The following is a 20,598-nucleotide window of genomic DNA, read 5'->3' on the forward strand; positions in this document are numbered from 1 at the left end:
ATAAATAACTTCCGGCAAGTTCGAAAACAAGCGGCGATATTCAACGTCGATTTTCAATTCTACGGTTTGATAACCCATTCTCGCGTGGATGCGAGTACAAAAGGGAAATTTATTCAAAAAGAAGAAAAAAAAAAAAGAAACAAACGATCTAGAGAAAAAGTTAAAGATGCCAGACACGGAAGAAGAGGGAAGAATAATATGCGAAGTAACCGCAACATCTGACACCAAATTTTGCTGCAATATGGAGCAGTTGTCTAAAAATGCAATTAAACTTCGAAAGGTATATTGATCTATTTTTCTAAAAACGAGCGAAAATGGAAAGTTGATTATCGTTCGAAAGATCAACGATGAGAGTGGAGATGCGCGAAAGGTATTGGAATTAATGGCAACGAAGTCAAAGATTCGTCATGAAAGGAAAGAAAGTAATTGTCAGGTTATTAACGAATGCCGACTGGAACAGCCTCAGAGTTTCTACTTCGCCAAGATGAAAGAGTTTGCAAATAACTTGCCCGCAAATACCCTGTTACCTGTACGTAACTTCAAAATGCATTATGTCGTTTCTGACGTATAACAAACGTTATCGTTACATGATTCAACGTTTAGGAACAGGAAGAAACCATACGAAGTTTAATATCGGCTGGGTTACGATGCAAGTACGCGAATATTTTCGAGGAGCAAATGCTCGAAACGAAGATACGTTATTACGAAGCGATGCACGATTTAGCTGTGAAAAGAGTAGTAGCCATCGAATGTCAAGATGTGTGTAATGTAGATTTAGAACAAATTCCTCCGTACAAACTCGCTGGACGGACAGAATTTTATTCAAAGTATTTGAAACATCGATGCGCAATTAGAAAAAAGTATTATTTACCTCATAAACTGATGAGGAACATTGTTGCAAAAGCTCATATCTTGATGCCAGAGTGGATTTGTAATTTTGGCCGATATCGATTGGAATTCGATTATCTTGATTTCAACAGGTGATATATGTAATGATTATATAGTTTTTAAAAATTAATACTTGAACTGAACAGCGTTCTGTTCTTATCCCACACGCGTTAGCGTATATCGAATAAAACTTAACCAATGAACGTTAATAGCCTTTCATAATGGACAATCGTAGGTTCTTGGATTTAGTGGAAAACGATACGAAAAAAGGCGCGCTGATGATCAGTAGTACCTATTACAGCGACATCGTGCGATTAATTTCTCAACCCCGCTATATTTACGACGTGCCTCAGCCCTCTTTGCCAGACTTTCTCAATTGCGCTAATAATTTGCTCGCGCTTCAAGTGGTCACGCGCATGATAAACACTATTGAATACTTGCTTCAAGTTTTAAAAGACAAACAATCGGTGCCTTTATTCAAGGTACAACAATTTATTTGAGTATTTCGAATTTTTATCGTTCGATCGATTGGTATCGATCGATAAATCGTTCAAAGACAGCTACTGCTGCAAACTTCGTAAAGTATGATTGAAGTTCATTATTCAAATATGCAATTGACAATGAGTCGAAGAAACATTCATTGATATTTTTGTTCTGCAGTTACAATTAAAATGCGAGAACAACAAGCTATTTCTTAGTCCGACGATGCGTGAGATATGTCACGCATTTCATAGCATAGTTGATCAAATCAGTCATGTCGGTCAACAATTACCGCCACTGGATTCTTGGGTCGGTGTAAAGATTCAGTGCGAGAACATTAAAGCTGTATTACCAGAACTATATCTAGAAGAAACGCATCGACGTCTCGCAGAGACTTTGCAAGATACTTTTCAACCTTTCAGTAATTACATTGAAGAATTGTCTAACAAATTTCAAGTTGTTTTCGATCCAGAAACGCACAAAAATATCGTTGCTTACGTTAGGACGGGACGCACGTTTCAAGAATGTGTATCCAAAGTTGAAGATTTTAACCAATTCATTCGAGAAATAAATGGCATGGTACAATATTATGCACATACATAGATGCACATATGACACAACATTTATTTATTTCGGAAGAAAGTAATAGGAGTTCACGAAATCTAGTTTTATTCCAGCCGGATCACGAATATTTTTCGATCGGAATAATTCATCAAGTCGCGGCAAAAGCAGGACTTCTTTATTATACGGAAGAAGTACGTAGGCTAATTATCGAGAAGTTGGTCGAAACCCATCGAAATTATAATCTTGAAATCTGTGATACGTTCGAAATGATCAGAGAACGTGCTTTAAACATTCCTCATACTACTAGAGAATTACTCGAATTAGGTAAATTTCTTAAATAAACATTTTTAAATAAGAGGATTTTTTAAGTAAGAAATCTATTAGGTTAAAAACTAAGTGATTGCGGATTTTGTCATTAGGTGGTATTGACAAAATCCGCAATCACTCAGTTGCCAACCCAATAGAAGAAAATTTGTAAATGTACCAGACAGAAAGGGATCAAGTGATATAATTTCTTTTCAGGTGAATATATGTTAATTGCTGCATCAACGTTAATGAGATCGTTAGAAGAAAAAATTACTTTATCGCTGCGCATGATGGCGTCATTAATCGGGATGACAGCATTAACCAAAGATCATATCGAATTAAATAACACCACTATTCATTGGTTAAAGCGGATAAGACCGGTATTCGAGCAGAATAGCGCGGCGTATGAGCAAATTAAATTTGAATTAGAGGAGAAACTTCAGAAAAGAATCGAAGATTTAAACGCGGATGTAGAAAACATGTTCCCTAGGTAAACCCCTATGATAGGAGAATTGATACACTTTTGAATCTCTATATATTATAATAATATATATTATAGTATATAGTAATGTATATAGTATATAGTATAATAGTATATGGTAATATATATTATAATATTGTATCATTATTTTGCTGATTTTAGATTGAAAATTATGAACGATATGGATGACGCAAATCGAATACGGGAATATATAGAATATATGCGAAAGTTTGCGCGTGATTTAGATCGTATGGATGAGAGAATAACATGCATCAACGACGAGGAGAAACTTTTCAAATATCCTCTCTCGGAATATCCACGAATCAATGAATTGAAAGAAAATATAATGCCATATTATGAATTAATTTATCGTGGTTACCAATGGCAAAGACATCGAGATGTTTGGTTAGATGGTCCGTTCGAGTACTTGGACTCAAACGATATCGAAAATAAGGCAACCGATTATTTTACTAGTTTTAACAAAATCAGTAAACAGTACAAAACAAGAATAAAGTTGGAAATCGCAATGAATTACCCGCATAGGTAATGGATACGATATCGAACGTATTTAGTTAATAAAGATATCGAGTGTTAAGGCATCGCGATATTTTCGTTAGTTTTAAGGGATCGCCAGACGAACCGGACCCTTTTCAACAACCGGCGCCCTTAAAACTTTGTCATCAGCTTATCGAAAATATCAAGTGGTTCAAGGTGATTTTTAAGACACAATAGCCAGCTGTTTGTCAGGAATATTTTCTTACTGCCATTATTCTTAACACAGCAATATATACCGTTGCTAGCTGTTTTTCGAAATCCCGCGATCCGCCAAATCCATTGGGACGAAATGTCGGCTATAGCCGGTTTTGATCTTACTCCTGATGCCGGAACAATATTTCGAAAAATTATAAATATGAATTTAATGGAAGATTTGGAAAAGTAACAGAATTTTTATTATAAATTAGATATTTTTCACTTTGTTTTATACATCAGACAATTGATTTAAGTCTATATTCGATCAAGGTACGAAACGATAAGTATAAGCGCAACAAAACAACTTATGCTCGAGGAATTATTAGCAAAAATGATCGGCGAATGGGATGATGTACTATTTACCATTTCGCTTTATAAGGACTCAGGAGTAAACATCTTGACGCAATTAGATGATATTTATGCCCTATTGGAGGAACATATTATAAAAACTCAAACAATGCGAGGTTCCGCGTTTGTCAAGCTTATCGAGGAAGAAGTTAAAAATTTTTACTTTCTTCTACTTCGAATACAGTCAACGATCGAAGAATGGACCAAAGTACTTTCAGAAGCTTCATGGCATATTCGCTTTACGTTTATAGATATAATTTTTACATTTGTACATTAGGTTCAAGTACAATGGATGTATTTGTTACCCATCTTCTCAAGTAAAGATATCGTAGCACAGTTACCCGATGAAGAAGTACTGTTTGCTCAAGTCGACAGAATATTTCGTAGCGCAATGAATGGTGTTGCAAAGGATCCTCGTGTACGAGAAACTGCCGGTTCCGTAAGTTTTTGAATCGTTGCAATAATCGTAACGTTAAAGTAACCTGACTATTTACACAGGTGGGTCTTCTAGAAATCATGCAGGAGGCTAATGAATTAATGGAAAAGGTAAATGATGGAGTACTAAACTACTTAGAGAAGAAGAGACTTTTCTTCCCAAGATTTTTCTTTTTGAGTAACGACGATATGTTAGAAATACTGTCTGAAACAAAAGAGCCCTTTCGAGTTCAACCCCATCTTCGAAAATTATTCGAAGGGATAAATAAGCTGCGGTAAACTATCCTCGTTGGATGTTAATGATTAGGAACGTGATGACAATTTCGATTTTCTAATAAAGTACAACATGATAGATTTGACGAAGATATGGAAATATGTTCGATGTTTAGCGAAGATTATGAAGAAGTTAGAATGCAAGAAAAAATTTCAACCATTGCCGCAAGAGGCTGCGTAGAACGATGGCTTATTCAAGTATGCGATCACAACATATTTACAGGAACAAAATTCGAATCGAATATACAACGGTATGCAACCTGTCTCGAGGTTATAGGTCGAAGAACAAATGTCGATATCAGTAAGGCATGAAATCCTTATGAGCTACCTTGATTATGAAGTTAATAAACGGGTCATATGGGTATGTATATGGCCTGGTATGGTCGTCCTATGCGTTTCTCAAATTTATTGGAGTATGGAAGTTCAAAATAGTCTCATGACCCATATTCCTTCGACGATGGAAACACTGCATACTAAACTTAGATCTCAAATCTTAGAGATGGTTGAGTTGGTCAGAGGTACGTATGGTTCGCTTAAAGCATTTGCCGTTATTAAATAAAACGTACCATCCTTAGGACAATTATCGAAACAAAACAGAACTACGTTGAATGCTCTTATTACTCTGGACGTGCATGCTATGGATGTGGTAAAATCATTGATAGACAAGAAAATCATAAACGAAACGGATTTTGATTGGTTAGCGCAATTGCGCTACTATTGGGAAGATGACGTGTTTGTTAGAATTATATATACAGCTGTGGCCTATGCATACGAATACATTGGAAATTGTCCTCGCCTCGTTATTACTCCTCTGACAGATAGGTAAGAAAGAAGGTGTTGAATTGTCGAAACAAATTTAACGGGACTCTACTCCATAGGTGTTATCGCACTTTAATCGGCGCATACTCGTTACACTTGAACGGTGCACCGGAAGGTCCAGCTGGTACCGGTAAAACAGAAACGACGAAAGATTTAAGCAGAGCTATAGCGATACAATGCGTAGTTTTCAATTGCTCCGAAGGTCTCGACTATAAGAACATGGGAAAGTTCTTCAAAGGTCTTGCTTCGTGCGGAGCATGGTCCTGTTTCGATGAGTTTAACAGAATCGAACTAGAGGTATTATCTGTAGTTGCACAGCAAATGCTTTCCATCACCCAGGCAGTACGAGCTAAATTGGAATCGTTCGTCTTCGAGGGCACTGAATTGAGATTAAATCCTGCCGTTTACGTTTGCATCACAATGAACCCTGGCTACGCAGGTCGTACAGAGCTGCCAGACAATTTGAAAGTCCTATTCAGAACCGTAGCAATGATGGTACCGGATTACGCTATGATCGCTGAAATATTTCTTTACTCTTCTGGATTTAGTAGCGCTCGAGAACTCTCTACGAAAATCGTAACGACGTACAAGTTATGCTCCGAGCAACTGTCCACGCAATCTCACTACGACTATGGCATGCGAGCTGTGAAAACAGTCTTAACAGCCGCGCAAAACATCAAACTACAATTTCCAGACGAGGACGAGTCCATGCTTCTACTTAGATCCGTGATCGATGTGAATTTACCAAAGTTCTTGGCGCACGATGTTCCACTTTTCCAAGGCATCGTATCCGATCTGTTTCCCGGATTGGAACTTCCGTCTCCGAGTTATGAAGTACTTTTAAGAGCGGTTTACGAGGTTGCTGACAAATATAACTTGCAACCAGTGGATGGTTTTCTCCTAAAAATCATACAAACGTTCGAAATGATGATCGTTCGTCACGGATTTATGCTCGTTGGAGAACCGTTCGGTGGGAAGACCTCGGTTCTCCATACTTTGGCCGATGCTCTAACTTTAATGCACGAACGGGGCGACGAGAACGGAGCGATGACGAAATATTATACGATTAATCCGAAGTCTATAACGTTAGGACAGCTATACGGATGTTTCGATCCGGTTTCTTCCGAATGGACGGACGGTGTATGCGCTGTTATATTTCGAACGTATGCCGCCGAAGACTCACCGGATAGAAAATGGATTATTTTCGACGGACCAGTCGATGCACTGTGGATCGAGAACCTGAATACCGTTCTCGACGACAATAAAAAACTTTGCTTAACGTCCGGTGAAATAATACAAATGTCCAACGTGATGTCCATGATCTTCGAAGTGATGGATCTTGCACACGCATCGCCCGCCACAGTGTCCCGTTGTGGAATGATATACGTAGAGCCGCGCGTTCTTGGCTGGCAGCCATTCGTTCAATCTTGGATAAATAAACTGAATCCCGCGTGGAAGGAAGGTCAAGAGAAAAATATTCAGGAACTGTTCGATTGGTTGGTGGATCCATGTTTGGAATTTATTCGAAAATCCTGCCGCAAAACCATCAGTGCTGGTCAAATTCACGAGGTTGTATCAACGATGACTCTTTTCGAAATGTTGATGGAAGACGCGGTAGAACAGAATCCAAAAACGTACGATCAATTCATTGTACCTTGGCTACAGGCATCTATACTGACTTCAATAGTTTGGGGAGCCGCCGGTACGTTAGATTACGCTTCCCGTGTCAAATTCAACGCGTTTTATTTGACTTTCTGGAAGAACGAACAGAAGGAACACCCGCTTCCCGAATTTCTCATCGAATCCCTGATCTCTATCCCAACAGACGAATTGATTCACGATTGCTTTTACACGTATCGAGGACGAGGAGCGTGGAGACGTTTCTCTGACCTGGCAAGGCAAGAAGAGTATTCGGATACCGGAAGCCTTGTCCAATTAATGATTCCTACTATCGACACGGCAAAATATCAAAATCTGTTTTTAAAGCACGTTAATCACCGTAAACGTTTTTTATTGTATGGAGAGACAGGGACCGGGAAAAGTTTCTACATCAAGGATTTGATCATGAACAAGTTAAGCGAACAAGACTATCTACCAAATTTCGTTACATTCACTCCGCATATTACTGCTGCACAGACGCAGGAGCTGATCGTGTTAAAATTATACAAGAGACGCAGAAATCAATTTGGTCCTTTGTCGGGCACACACTGCATCGTATTTATCGATGATGTCAACATGCCTGCGAAAGAAACGTTCGGTGCCCAACCGCCGATCGAGCTGCTCCGGCAATTTTTCGATCATAAAATTTGGTTTGATCTGAAACAACCGGAAATAATTTATATATACGATACGATGTTCATCTGCGCGATGGCCCCGCCAGGCGGTAGTAGACAAGAATTATACCAAAGATTCCTGAGGCATTTCAACCTGTTTAGCATCGACAACTTTACCGAGGATACTATCATCAGAATTTTTACGAATATCGCGTTTATCGGATTGCAACGGAATGGTTTCACCACGGCAGTTATGCCGACCATCATGGAGATTGTAAACGCCACTATGAACATTTTCCAGGACGCTCAGAAAGAACTTAGACCGACACCAGCGAAGTCCCATTATCTCTTCAACTTACGTGACTTTTCTCGAGTGATAACTGGTTGCACGATGATCAGCGAAGAGTCCGTGAAATCGAAATCGGATTTCACAAAATTGTGGGTTCATGAAACTCTAAGGGTCTTTGGTGATCGCCTAATCGATACAAACGACCGACAATGGTTGTTTTTCAAGATCAAAGAAGTAGTTGGAAGTAATCTCAGAGAGTCGTTCGAGATGGTGTTTGATTATTTACCAAAATTTAACGACCAGTTAACGGAACAAAGTCTACGGAGTCTCGTATTTGGTACCTTCATGGATATAGATACGATTCCGAGCGATCGTCGTTACGAAGAAGTAAAATCGATGGAGGAATATTCGGAAGTAGCAATTTCTTGTCTCGAGGAATACAATCTTACACACAGGCACAAGATGGATATTGTTTTGTTTCGTTACGCTTTGGAACATCTCGCGAAAGTCTGCCGCATATTAGTAATTCCTTGTGGTAGCTTACTGATGGTTGGCGTAGGTGGATCCGGTAGACAATCGTTAACAAGATTAGCTTCCAATATGACCGGTCTCGGTATTTTCCAGCCAGAGATCGGTAGCGCATATGGCATACAGGAATGGCGGGACGATATAAAGAAGGTTCGTTTCTTAATCGAAATGGCATAATTAAATGGAATCCTGATAATAACTTGATAAACGCAGGTGTTATATTTGCATCGTTTAGGTGCTCATGAACTCCGGCGGCGCAGGCAAAGACTTCGTGTTCTTACTCACCGAAGGACAAATTAAAAGCGAAATTTTCCTGAACGACATCGACAGTTTGTTAAATTCAGGCGAGGTGCCAAATCTATTTACTATCGAGGAAAGACAGGAAATTATTGAAATGGCACGGTTACCAGCTCAGGGTGGTGATCGAAATTTAGACATATCGGTACTCTCGATCCTTGCCTTCTTCGTGAATCGTTGCAAAGAGAAGTTACACATAATGCTATGCTTCAGTCCCATCGGGGACACCTTCAGAATTAGACTTCGACTTTATCCGAGTCTCGTGAATTGTTGCACGATAGATTGGTTCGATGTATGGCCAGAGGATGCTCTCGAACAGGTTGCTCTACGCAGCACCACTGCGATCAATATCGATGAACAAGTGAAGATCAACGCAGTGATCGCGTGTAAATTTTTCCACGTTTGCGCCAAAGATATTAGCACTCGGTTTTACAATGCCACGGGTAGGCAAACTTACATCACAACGGCCGGATTTCTCGATCTCATACGAACTTATGCAGAGCTGATGAAAGAGAAACAAGAAGCACTTATTCTCGCGAGGTACGCGTTCGGAATAAATATTCAGCGAAACTGAAAAAGAATGCAAATTTAAGATTACCCACTCTTTCTTTCTCTTATATTTTATACTTTCTTCTTGCGTATCGCAGAGATAGATATATCAGCGGATTGGATAAATTAGAATACGCGGCCGAGCAAATTGGTCGAATGAGAGTAACGCTTTCGCAATTACGGCCTCAACTTGAAGCGTCTGCCAAGGAGACGGCCGATACTATGAAGAGAATTGAAACCGAGAATATCAGCGTGGAAAAGGCAAGAATCATGGTAAAGAGAGACGAAGATGTAGCGAATGTACAGGCCGAAATAGCGAGAAACTTGAAGACAGAATGCGAGGCGGATTTAGCGCAGGCTTTGCCAGCTCTAGAAGATGCAATAGGTATCGTACATAGATATACATATTCGTAAGAACCTTGCGCGCGGTTACGCTGTTCATAAATTTTATTCACTTTGCATTTTACATGATCGTAGCCGCTCTAAACACTCTAAAGCCAGCAGACATAACGGTTGTAAGGACAATGAGAAGTCCTCCAGCCGGGGTAAAACTCGTAATGGCTGCGGTATGCGTGATGTTAAGCATACCTCCTCTCAGAGTTGAAGATCCAGTTAGCGGTAAAAAAGTGCTCGATTACTGGACTCCAAGCAAACGTTTATTAGGTGACATGAGATTTTTGGAAACTTTGCGGCAGTACGATAAAGACAACATTCCACCGCATATAATGCAGGTCATATTGTCAGTTATCGTTTATTCTCCACTGCAGCTTGTTTGCGTAAATATAATAAGCTTAACTCATAAAATGAATCTTGGTAAATATAGGAAATCAAAACGACGTACATGACCGATAAGAACTTCGAACCGAAAATTGTAGCTAGGGCATCGTCGGCTGCCGAAGGTCTCTGCAAATGGGTGAGAGCGATGGTTTTATACGACGAAGTGATCAAAGTAGTTGGACCGAAAAGAGCGAAGTTGGAAGGCGCGCAACGAGATTACGAAAATACTATTAAATTTCTGAACGAGAGACGCGAAATGCTGGCCGAATTGACCGCAAGATTAGAACTTCTTAACGAACGTTTAAGCGTAACTCTCGCCAAGAAGATCGAGTTGGAAAACGAGGTAACAGAGGCATAAACGGGTCGTATATTATGCTAAATGGTAATTGCGATTCCATAGGTGACAAACTGCAGAAATAAGTTGATTCGTGCGGAAAAATTAATTAGCGGCTTGGGAGGAGAAAAAAATCGTTGGATGATGGCAGCAGCAAATTTACAAAGTTCTTACGATACTTTGCCAGGAGATATTTTAATTTCCTGTGGCATGATAGCGTATCTGGGACCGTTCACGTCTAACTACCGTATCGAAAACTTGGAAAAATGGATAGACTATGTTAACAGCTTGAATATCCCATGCTCGAAAAGTTACGATTTCGTTGAAGTACTCGGCACCGAGATAAAGATCAATTCTTGGAATATATTTGGGCTACCTCGAGACTCGTTCTCCACCGAGAACGCCATTATCATGGATAATTCGAAGAGGTGGAGTTTGTTCGTTGATCCTCAGAGTCAAGCGAATAAATGGATTCGCAACATGGAGAAGCAAAACGAACTTGAAATCATCAAGATAACGGATAAGGATTACATGAACATCATAGAACAAGCACTAGAGTATGGTAATATATGTACATATGTATATGTATTATTTGAAAAATATATTGTCACAATTCATTCTTACTGTTACTTTATGTACCTGCGTTTAGGAAAACCGGTATTAATAGAGAACGTTCTTGAAGACTTGCCACCACCTCTTGATCCGATATTAACAAAGGCAATATATAAAATGGGTCCCTTGTGGTATATCACGCTTGGTGAAAAGTCAATTGAATACAGTTTGAGGTTTAAACTGTATATTACGACGAAACTACGCAATCCGCATTATCTACCAGAAATTTTCAACAAAATAACCGTGATCAATTTCGCGTTAACGATTGGTGCTTTAGAAGATCAGTTGTTAGGTATCGTGGTCGCAAAGGAGAGGCCCGATTTGCAGGAAAAGCGAGAATATTTAATCGTTCAAAGTGCCGCGAATAGACAAGCTTTGCAACAAGTGGAGGATAATATTTTGAAAACTTTATCGGCGTCAGGAGCTAGCATATTGGAGGACGAGGAAGCCATAGAAATTTTGGACTCGTCCAAAATTCTCTCTATCGATATATTTAAGAAGCAAGCTGCCGCGAAGAAAACGGAGGCACAAATCGAAGAATTCCGACAAAATTATAAGCCCATCGCAAGACATAGTTCCGCTCTCTACTATACGATCACCGATCTACCCAACATCGATCCTATGTATCAATATTCTTTGACTTGGTTTATCAACTTATACATTAATTCCATCGATACTGCGAACAAAAGTAAAATTCTCGAAAGAAGACTCGCGTTTCTGCGAGAAACTTTTACTTATAACTTGTACCAAAATGTCTGTAGATCTTTATTTGAAAAGGACAAGGTAAACTTACATACTATACTTTCTTACGATATAATTGAGTTGAAAATTTTGATATGTGTCATCTCCCCGATCAGATTTTGTATTCGTTTGTCTTATATACGACAATTTTAATATCGGAGAACACGATCACGAGAGAAGAAATGACATTCTTTCTATCTGGAGGCGTCGCATTGGCTGCGATACCAGACAATCCAGCGTCTAACTGGCTTCCACCTAAATCTTGGGGAGAAATTTGCAGAGTTCATATATTACCTAGCTTCGCCAATTTTCAATCAAACTTTACCCGCAATTTAAACAGATGGAAGCAGTATTACGATTTATCGAATCCGGAAAACTCACCAATACCAGACCCATGGGAAAAGAATTTAACACCTTTTCAGAAATTGATCGTCACAAGAATGATCAGAACAGACAAAGTGATGATCATGGTAAAACACACAGACCATTATAGTGCCCTTCGTTCTTTTATTTATCCTCTTATACTTAACGCGAAAACACTAAAACGTTTTAGATACAACGATTCGTTGAAGCTGGGATTGGTTTGAAGTTTGTGTTACCGCCACCCTTCGACATTTCCAAATCGTTCGCAGAATCGAGTTCTCTGATACCATTGATCTTTATTTTATCTCCGGGCTCGGATCCAATGGAAGCGCTTACGATATTCGCAGAGAACATGAACTTCCACGAAAGATTTCGTTCGATTTCCCTCGGTCAAGGTCAAGGGCCGATCGCTCAGAAGCTGATTAAACAAGGACAAAACGATGGCGAGTGGGTGTGCCTACAAAATTGTCACTTAGCTGCCTCTTGGATGCCTATGTTGGAAGATATCTGCGAACACTTCGATCCTTCGAATACACACAGCAACTTTCGTTTATGGCTTACTAGCTATCCTGCCACTCACTTTCCAATTACAATCCTACAAAATGGTGTCAAAATGACAAACGAACCTCCAACTGGATTGCAGAACAATATTATGAGGTGAATCTAGCAAACTATTTAAACATAATCTACCGACTATCTATGTTTCAAGCGTGCACAAATGAAACGAATAAATAAACGAATGCTCAATTCAATCACTAGGTCCTACAAAGCAGAAGCTACCAAAACCATGGATTTATTTGATACGGAACTCAATAAAAAGAGAGCGTACTCAAAGTTGCTATATGCTTTATGCTTCTTTCATGCTGTAATACAGGAAAGACGAAATTACGGCGCTCAGGGTTGGAACATAAAATACGGTCCGTCAAACGCCTTTTTCTTTTTTTTTACTTTAACTTTTTCTTTCGTGTTCCTAAAATCACTAGCATCATACCTAAATGCTTGCAATGAGAAAAATTGTATAAGATAATTATATGCACAGGTTTCAACGAATCGGACCTTCAAATATCAGCCCAACAACTTCATCTATACATAAATGACTACGAAGATGTTCCTTTTAAAGCTATTATATATCTAACCGGTGAATGTAATTACGGTGGTCGAGTCACGGATGATAGAGATCGACGATGCCTAAACACGATATTACAAGATTTTTATAATCGGAATGTAATTAAGGACCAGAATTATGCCTTCGCGGATATTGGATCTGAATACACTTTACCAAAGAGGTATTTCTATTTTTCTATTTTTTTGCTCAGGTTTTTATCGTCGTAGAGTAAAAAGAGAGAAAGATTAACGTGCCGTTTTACATGCACGTAGGCACGAATACGAAGATTATATAAAACAAATTCAAGGAATTCCTTTAAATCCACCGCCAGAAGTACTTGGATTGCATATGAACGCAGGGATTACGCGGGACCTTGAATTGTCAAATGAATTCTTTGAATCCATGATGTTAGTTCAAGGAACAGTGACGATAGGCGATACTACTAAGCAAGACGAAATGTTATTGAACATAAAAGATGATATTTATAACAGAATGCCTGAATTGTTTGATATCGAAGAAGCGCAAAAACAATATCCTATTATGTACATGGAATCGATGAATACCGTTTTGATACAAGAATTGATAAGGTATAACATTCTTTTACATGAGATTCGGGAATCTCTCGATATGCTAGAAAAAGCGGTAAAAGGATTAATAGTGATGACTCCTGCTTTAGAGGTATTGCGAAATCCAATGGCATTATACAACGATAATATATATTTAGCGATAAATAAAATATGAAATATAATTATAGATTCTAGCTAGTCATATATTAAGCGCAAGAATTCCACCGTCTTGGGTACAAGCATGTGCTTATCCAACTTTAAAACCATTGCCAAACTTTATCAACGATTTTCTTGACCGGTTAAGCTTCTTTCAAAAATGGTTAATACAGGATAAACCGGAAACGTTTTGGATATCTGGATTCTCGTTTGTACATGCTTTCCTTACGGCAACAACGCAAAACTTCGCGAGAAAATATAAGATACCCATTGATAGAATTGATTTTGATTTCGAGGTTTTACGATAGTTACAAACGTATCTTTTATCGCGGTGAGGAGGATATTAAATATTTCCATCGTCATTTGTTCTAGGTACTTCCTACGTATGAATTGCATACATCCCCAATTGATGGCGTTTACGTTTACGGAATGTATTTGGCCGGCGCAAGATGGGATATACAAAGCATGCTACTCGCTGAAAGTTATCCAAAAGTTCTTTGGGAACCTATGCCAATCATTTGGATGAAACCAAAAGTAGTGGATTCCATTCATGTAGGAGAGCGATACGAATGTCCTCTTTACATAACTTCTGCGCGTTTTGGTGTTCTTAAGACGACCGGACATTCAACTAATTACGTGTTATCGATCCTCTTAAATACCAACTATCCTGTTAGTCATTGGATTAAAAGAGGATTGGCTCTCCTTTGTCAACTCGACAATTAAACAATCTCTTATAGTGATCTTTATCACTAAACTTGTATTTTTTAGCTAATTAATTACAAAATTACGAATCATATGTGTGATATGTATAATGTATAACATTTAATGAATATCCTATACATACACACATACGTGTACATTAGTACATACATAAAAGAAGTTAAAACATGGCGTCTCTCTAAGCGCTCAAGGCATAAATGAAACATTTTGAATTAGCCAATAAATGAAACTTGTTTTAATATATATTTTACATCTACATATTAATTAAGTTTGTACAACGAAACAAAGAGCAATCGGATTTTAGTTTATTATTTAATCACTTTATTAATATGAGTAGTTCTACTTTTGTTCTTGATAATGGTGCCTATACCGCAAAAGTTGGGTTAGCTTCCGACAATGCCAAGTAAGTTATGATGCAGAAAATAATTAAATCAGAACAAAAAGGAGTACAATTATTAACGGATTTATTTTTAGGTTAGTTCCAAATTGTATAATGAAAGCGAAAAGCGAACGACGAAGACCTTTTGTAGGAAATCAAATCGAAGAATGTCGAGATGCATCTGGTCTGTTTTACATTTTACCATTTCAAAAAGGATATCTCGTCAATTGGGATGTTCAGAAGACTGTGTGGGATTATATATTCTCTAAAGAATGCTGTCTGGTAAACTTGAATCAGCTTTCTGTGATTGTAACTGAACCTTTATTTAATTTTCCAACCATTCAAGAAGCTATGACAGAAATATTTTTTGAAGAATACGAATGTCAAAGTCTTTTAAGAATCAATAGCTCTACTCTCTCTTGTTATCAATATAAAATGGAAAATCCTAATACAAAATGTTGTATTGTAGTTGATAGTGGTTATAGCTTTACACACGTAGTACCATATATAAATGATACCAAAGTTAAAGAAGGTATTAGACGCATTGACGTGGGTGGAAAACTTCTTACAAATCACCTCAAAGAAATTATATCTTATCGTCAGCTTCATGTTATGGATGAAACTTATGTAATAAATCAGGTGAAGGAGGATTCTTGTTTTGTTTCTTCAGAATTTTTCAAGGATATGGAAACTGCCAAAAATAAGTTAGAAAACAATCCTATAGTCAAAGATTATGTTTTACCAGATTATACAACATTAAGACGTGGTTTCCTCAAAAATCCGGAACCTCCTAATGAACAACAAACTCTACGTTTAAGCAATGAAAGATTTGCTATACCCGAAATCTTGTTTTTTCCTTCGGATGTTGGTATTCGTCAAATGGGTATTCCAGAAGCAATTATGGATTGCTTGAAAGCATGCGACGAAGAGACGTGGCCGCATCTTTTGTCTAATATTATTCTTACTGGAGGTAACGCAAAATTTCCTGGATTCCAAGAAAGAATTTACAAGGAAGTTAGAAGCTTAGCACCTGCAGAATATACGATAAATGTGCATTTACCTGAAAAGTAACGAAACATTTAATTTTGTAATTGATACATCTGAAAAGATTTCGATGTTCAATACATATTCTATTGTTACATATTGTTTTCAGCCCGATCACATATGCATGGCATGGTGGTAAAACACTTTCAAAAGATCCAATATTTTCAAGTCTTTTGGTAACTAGAGAGGATTACGAGGAAGAGGGCCAAAATCTTTGTTTCGAACGTTTCGATGTCTAACTTTAATAAATTTGTTGTATTGGATAATCTGTACATATGTGTACAATATTGTATATTGTATATAATATCGCGACATATATTAATCTCTTTTTTTTACATGTGATACGAATAATATAAAAAATATAAGTGGAATGTATAAATAATATTACTATTAGTATGAAATATTATTACTATTCTTGTAAATTCTTTGAATAAAACTCAAATGGATTTCATTTGTGCCATCAGTTCCTCTAGACTAGCATCAGATTCAGACGGAATTTGATTAATTTGAGATTTTTCGTCCATTTGTTGATCTTGTTCATCAAGAAGAGAAATTCCTGCAATGAAGCAATCGATCAATTTTTTAATCATATACTAATATTTTATCTTTCCATATGTTACTTACCCCATTCATTATCTTCATGAAGAGGCTTATCTTCAACTATTTTCTCTATCTTTTGTTCTGGTTTTGGTTTCAATGCATATTCTAGTTGATGTTTTCTACAATACCTATCTTCACAGTTTAGATTTGGTTTTAACATCATTTTAGGGAAAAAATCTTGCATAGCATTATAACCCAAATAATGGGTAACATCGCCAAAGTTTAAAAGATACTTCAATGCATTTTGAACTAAAAAACCTGCAACAATTCCCATAGTTGTTGGCAAAGATGCTGCACAAACCCCATCTCGTTTTAGAGTTTTTTCATCAATGTTTTCTGCGACTACTAATGGAGGAGCACACTAGAAATAAAATGATATTTTTCACCAATCAAGTTTAAGCTTTAATGCTTTGCTTATACTTTAATTTTTATTTTTATTCACCGCAAAACAAGCTGTCTCTCCAGGAATAATAAATTGAATATGACCTGAAACTGCATTTTCAGATACCCCACTTTCAAACCACTTCTGATTAAGTTCGTTACATGCGGTATTAATCGCCATTCGTGCTTCAAAGTTGTCTACACAGCTCAAAACTAAATCTACTGGACCTTTATTTAAACTTGCTGTGCTAAAAATAAAATTTAATGTCACTTAGATATTGTTAATTACAATTATCCAAAAATTAGGTTTATGTACCGTATGATATTTGTAAAATCTTCAAAATGATCCATTGTAGTAATGTTGTAATTGTAAGTTTCAATCTCTACATCTGGATTAATGTATTGTAATGTTGTTGCTGCTGCTTCTACTTTATTTTGGCCAGCTTGGTAAGGTTGGAAGAAAAGTCTATTCATATTGGCCATTTCTACTTTGTCATAGTCAAAAAGAATCAACTGAAATTTACTTGTTTGTTACTTAGGAAACAGATAAATTTTTTATTTATGACTTTATATAAGACTGTTACCTTGCCAATTCCACATCTTGTTAGCATTTCTGCAGTCACACTACCAACTCCGCCTATTCCAACTATAGCAATTGTTAATTCTTTTATTCTTTCATAATTATTTACTATACCCATACGTTTTAATGCCATCAAACGACTAATCAAAGGACAAAGAAATATTAAGATATTTTTCTTTCAATTTTGTATTAAAAAGTATATAATTGAACTATTTATAATTCAAACTATTTAATATAATGAAAAAGTTTTATATAAGCAAAAATTACCTGTAAGGATTTGCATCAGTCACTTCACTTGACATATGTTCTATTTTTGCTCTTGTAGTAAACGCATTTTTATGTTGTTTTTGAAGTAGTTTGTCTTCAAGTTCTTTGATTTTTTGCCTCAATCCATCAATTTCATCCATTATGGATATTACAAGTAATTTTCAAAAATATGTAAGCAGCTGTACTTACTTTCAACTGCAACTGCGGTTATGGCACGCTATTCTATTGCAGGTGCAAAGCAACGTATTTATACGTACATGTTACTTATACGATACGCGCTGCAAAATATAGATCTTTATACACATAACACACTGATAAAGAGGATAATCCAGTTTTCAATAAAAATTATTAACTTGGTAATTAATCTCATATACGATATGTTCGAATTTTATAATAACTTTTACTGAATTTTATAATGATTTCGTAATTAGAAACATAACCTGTTACATTCTACTTGATTTATCCAAGCAGAGTACGTATTTACGTATGCTACAAAATTAAAGAATATTTTGTATAGTTACTTATAAATTCCTACCACTTTTTCCCTACATTAAGGTAATAAAAATGTTAATTTTTTCGAAAATCAATTATACAGATTTAAATTGAAATGTATGAAGATACGACTATGTGTAGAATTGTAATTATATGGTAATGATGAAAAATGAGAAATCAGTATGAGATATTGTTTAATTTCAGTAAAAAAATTCAATAATTATAAGATTTATTATTTCTTTTTAATACAAACAAAATTGTATCTGCTTCTTTTTTCAATTAATTCTATACAGCATTGTTTAGTATTACAGCGTTTCGTATCGTAAATTATACATATTATTGTTACACTGCATATATGCACAAATGTTTTGTACCTGCATAAAGGAAAATTTTGAAACTTTTCGTTATTATTTATTTAGCCATTGTATCACTAATTTTAAGAGTAAATATTAGAAAAACATTAAAAACATGTGATCACGTAATACAGGATGGATAATTTTTTATTTTCATGCTTTCATGATCGATGACAAGTTTAAATCAAAGTAGATCCGTGCATTTTGGCTAATTTTATTGTCATACCTCAACCGCATCAGAATAATTTATTTTCCGCGTTAGAAAAAAAATTTAGAACCGAAGAGAGAAACAGAAAACGAAGAAGTATGTAAACAATTTCACTTTATCGCTTTGGCATTATTATGAGTGAATATAAAATTCGAATGTACATTTAGTATATATTGAAATATTAGGTGCACTTTCTTCTACCAGGATATAGCCGTTCTTAAACAAAATAGGAAAAACAAATTTTTAAACTGGCCTATAATATATGATAATGACAGAACGGCTTTCCTAGTGATATTTGTTTAATAATACATTGTCGACAAAATAGTGTTAAATTATGATGTTGCAAGATAAAATATCAACGTTAAAATTTAGCATAATATATTAATTACATTAGTGACAATTCGTTATTTTAATTTTTTTTTTTTGTCTATGTTAATTTGCAGATTTAAATAGTAGTTATTCAATAGTTTTTTCCTATAAAACTAAACTAGATTATCGTAAACTTAACGTATGAACAGGGAAGAATTATCAAATTTGGACAAACAATTATATTTGCGCCGTTCTTGCCATGTGAAAGTGTCTTGAAATTAGATATTTGTCTCGTTCGAGCAATATGACAGTTATAAGCAGAATAAATAAAATGTATTTATACTTGTACATAAAGTATTTCCTTTTTACATCTTTAACATTTATAGCGCAGTATGCATCTCATACGTCTACATACTCTTTCCACTTATTTTCACTTATCTGCGTTACTTATATATGTATATATATTTTTTATGCATTATTGAAAAATAAAATATACATATATATATATACATGTAAAATCTTTGAATACATGATAATAAGGCAAAAACGGCGCAGTGATCAGAATAAGAAGCGAACATTACTCTTTAACCGATAATATTCGAGAGCATACCTCGCTCTTCAAATTCAAATCCACACTCCGCTTTATAGGGTACGCATTTATAATATGCTACGTGTTTGTGTATATATATATATATATATATATATATATATATATAATATGTATATATATACACACACATATACACGTATATATATATATATATATATATATATATATATATATATGTACATATACACACATTTATATGTGTGTGCATGTATTATATATATATATGCATATGCAAAATTATTTTGTATATATATATATGTATATATACATATATATTGAATTGACCGTACTTTATGCATAATTTATACGTATAGGAACTGACGAATTCTTTCGAAATAATACGAAAGGACATGGTTTACAAGTGGAGTGTGCTCTATTCCTATACATTCTTTAAAAGTACGTCACTCTTCTTTTTCTCCTTTTCTTCCTCTCAAAGAAAATTTTTCAAATGTACACAATAAACTGACTTACGGTCGTATATAAATAATTACATGTTCAATTTATAAACGTATTGAATAAGAAATACATTGGTAATGCTGTATTCGAAATAATTCGATCGATTTAGTGGGTGTTATTGACATTAAGTTTTTGACCAGCGCGTTAAGCTCACAATGTACAGCAATACGAATGTTTCTTTTTTTCATTTATCGACGTGTATCTTGTTCATGTACGTAGGCTTTTATTGGCGCCAAGTGTTTTAAGGTGCCTGTGAATTCTCGTT

The 20,598-nt window shown here is 36.1% G+C and overlaps 3 protein-coding genes across 3 annotated transcripts; 2 read left to right on the plus strand and 1 right to left on the minus strand.

Moving 5' to 3' along the window:
- The first annotated feature begins 166 nt into the window (after positions 1-166).
- LOC126917505 (dynein axonemal heavy chain 12) lies at positions 167-14,897 on the plus strand. The gene is made up of 30 exons (XM_050724411.1): positions 167-280; positions 341-529; positions 604-980; positions 1,124-1,370; positions 1,549-1,947; positions 2,046-2,256; positions 2,455-2,728; positions 2,882-3,262; positions 3,337-3,430; positions 3,501-3,655; positions 3,740-4,025; positions 4,095-4,256; positions 4,316-4,527; positions 4,606-4,723; positions 4,803-5,043; positions 5,101-5,347; positions 5,404-8,584; positions 8,670-9,271; positions 9,379-9,665; positions 9,758-10,011; positions 10,104-10,400; positions 10,458-10,953; positions 11,041-11,786; positions 11,861-12,214; positions 12,298-12,764; positions 12,867-13,024; positions 13,147-13,393; positions 13,485-13,890; positions 13,967-14,230; positions 14,307-14,897. Exons 1-30 carry the CDS (start codon positions 167-169, stop codon positions 14,655-14,657), a joined length of 11,817 nt encoding a protein of 3,938 aa, XP_050580368.1. The 3' UTR covers positions 14,658-14,897.
- Positions 14,809-16,528, plus strand: LOC126917067 (actin-related protein 6). The gene is made up of 3 exons (XM_050723501.1): positions 14,809-15,057; positions 15,129-16,100; positions 16,187-16,528. The coding sequence occupies exons 1-3, from the start codon at positions 14,984-14,986 to the stop codon at positions 16,314-16,316; spliced, it is 1,176 nt and encodes a 391-aa protein (XP_050579458.1). The 5' UTR covers positions 14,809-14,983; the 3' UTR covers positions 16,317-16,528.
- On the minus strand, positions 16,304-20,008 carry LOC126917072 (ubiquitin-like modifier-activating enzyme 5). The gene is made up of 6 exons (XM_050723506.1): positions 17,906-20,008; positions 17,643-17,778; positions 17,375-17,571; positions 17,120-17,306; positions 16,702-17,038; positions 16,304-16,633 (listed from the first exon to the last, which is right to left on the minus strand). Exons 1-6 carry the CDS (start codon positions 18,043-18,045, stop codon positions 16,515-16,517), a joined length of 1,116 nt encoding a protein of 371 aa, XP_050579463.1. The 5' UTR covers positions 18,046-20,008; the 3' UTR covers positions 16,304-16,514.
- Positions 20,009-20,598: the final 590 nt, after the last annotated feature.

Source organism: Bombus affinis, chromosome 6, assembly GCF_024516045.1.
Source record: "Bombus affinis isolate iyBomAffi1 chromosome 6, iyBomAffi1.2, whole genome shotgun sequence".
NCBI lineage: Eukaryota > Metazoa > Arthropoda > Insecta > Hymenoptera > Apidae > Bombus > Bombus affinis.

Excerpts from the sequence above, each read along its gene's own strand:
- LOC126917505 (XM_050724411.1), top strand. The coding sequence starts at position 167 with ATGCCAGACACGGAAGAAGAGGGAAGAATAATATGCGAAGTAACCGCA. Across the intron at positions 4,257-4,315 it reads TACGAGAAACTGCCGGTTCC|GTGGGTCTTCTAGAAATCAT; the intron begins GTAAGTTTTTGA and ends CTATTTACACAG. Across the intron at positions 11,787-11,860 it reads CTTTATTTGAAAAGGACAAG|ATTTTGTATTCGTTTGTCTT; the intron begins GTAAACTTACAT and ends CTCCCCGATCAG.
- LOC126917067 (XM_050723501.1), top strand. The coding sequence starts at position 14,984 with ATGAGTAGTTCTACTTTTGTTCTTGATAATGGTGCCTATACCGCAAAA. Across the intron at positions 15,058-15,128 it reads TTAGCTTCCGACAATGCCAA|GTTAGTTCCAAATTGTATAA; the intron begins GTAAGTTATGAT and ends ATTTATTTTTAG. Across the intron at positions 16,101-16,186 it reads AATGTGCATTTACCTGAAAA|CCCGATCACATATGCATGGC; the intron begins GTAACGAAACAT and ends TATTGTTTTCAG.
- LOC126917072 (XM_050723506.1), bottom strand. The coding sequence starts at position 18,045 with ATGGATGAAATTGATGGATTGAGGCAAAAAATCAAAGAACTTGAAGAC. Across the intron at positions 17,779-17,905 it reads ACTGATGCAAATCCTTACAG|TCGTTTGATGGCATTAAAAC; the intron begins GTAATTTTTGCT and ends TCCTTTGATTAG. Across the intron at positions 16,634-16,701 it reads TCATGAAGATAATGAATGGG|GAATTTCTCTTCTTGATGAA; the intron begins GTAAGTAACATA and ends GCTTCATTGCAG.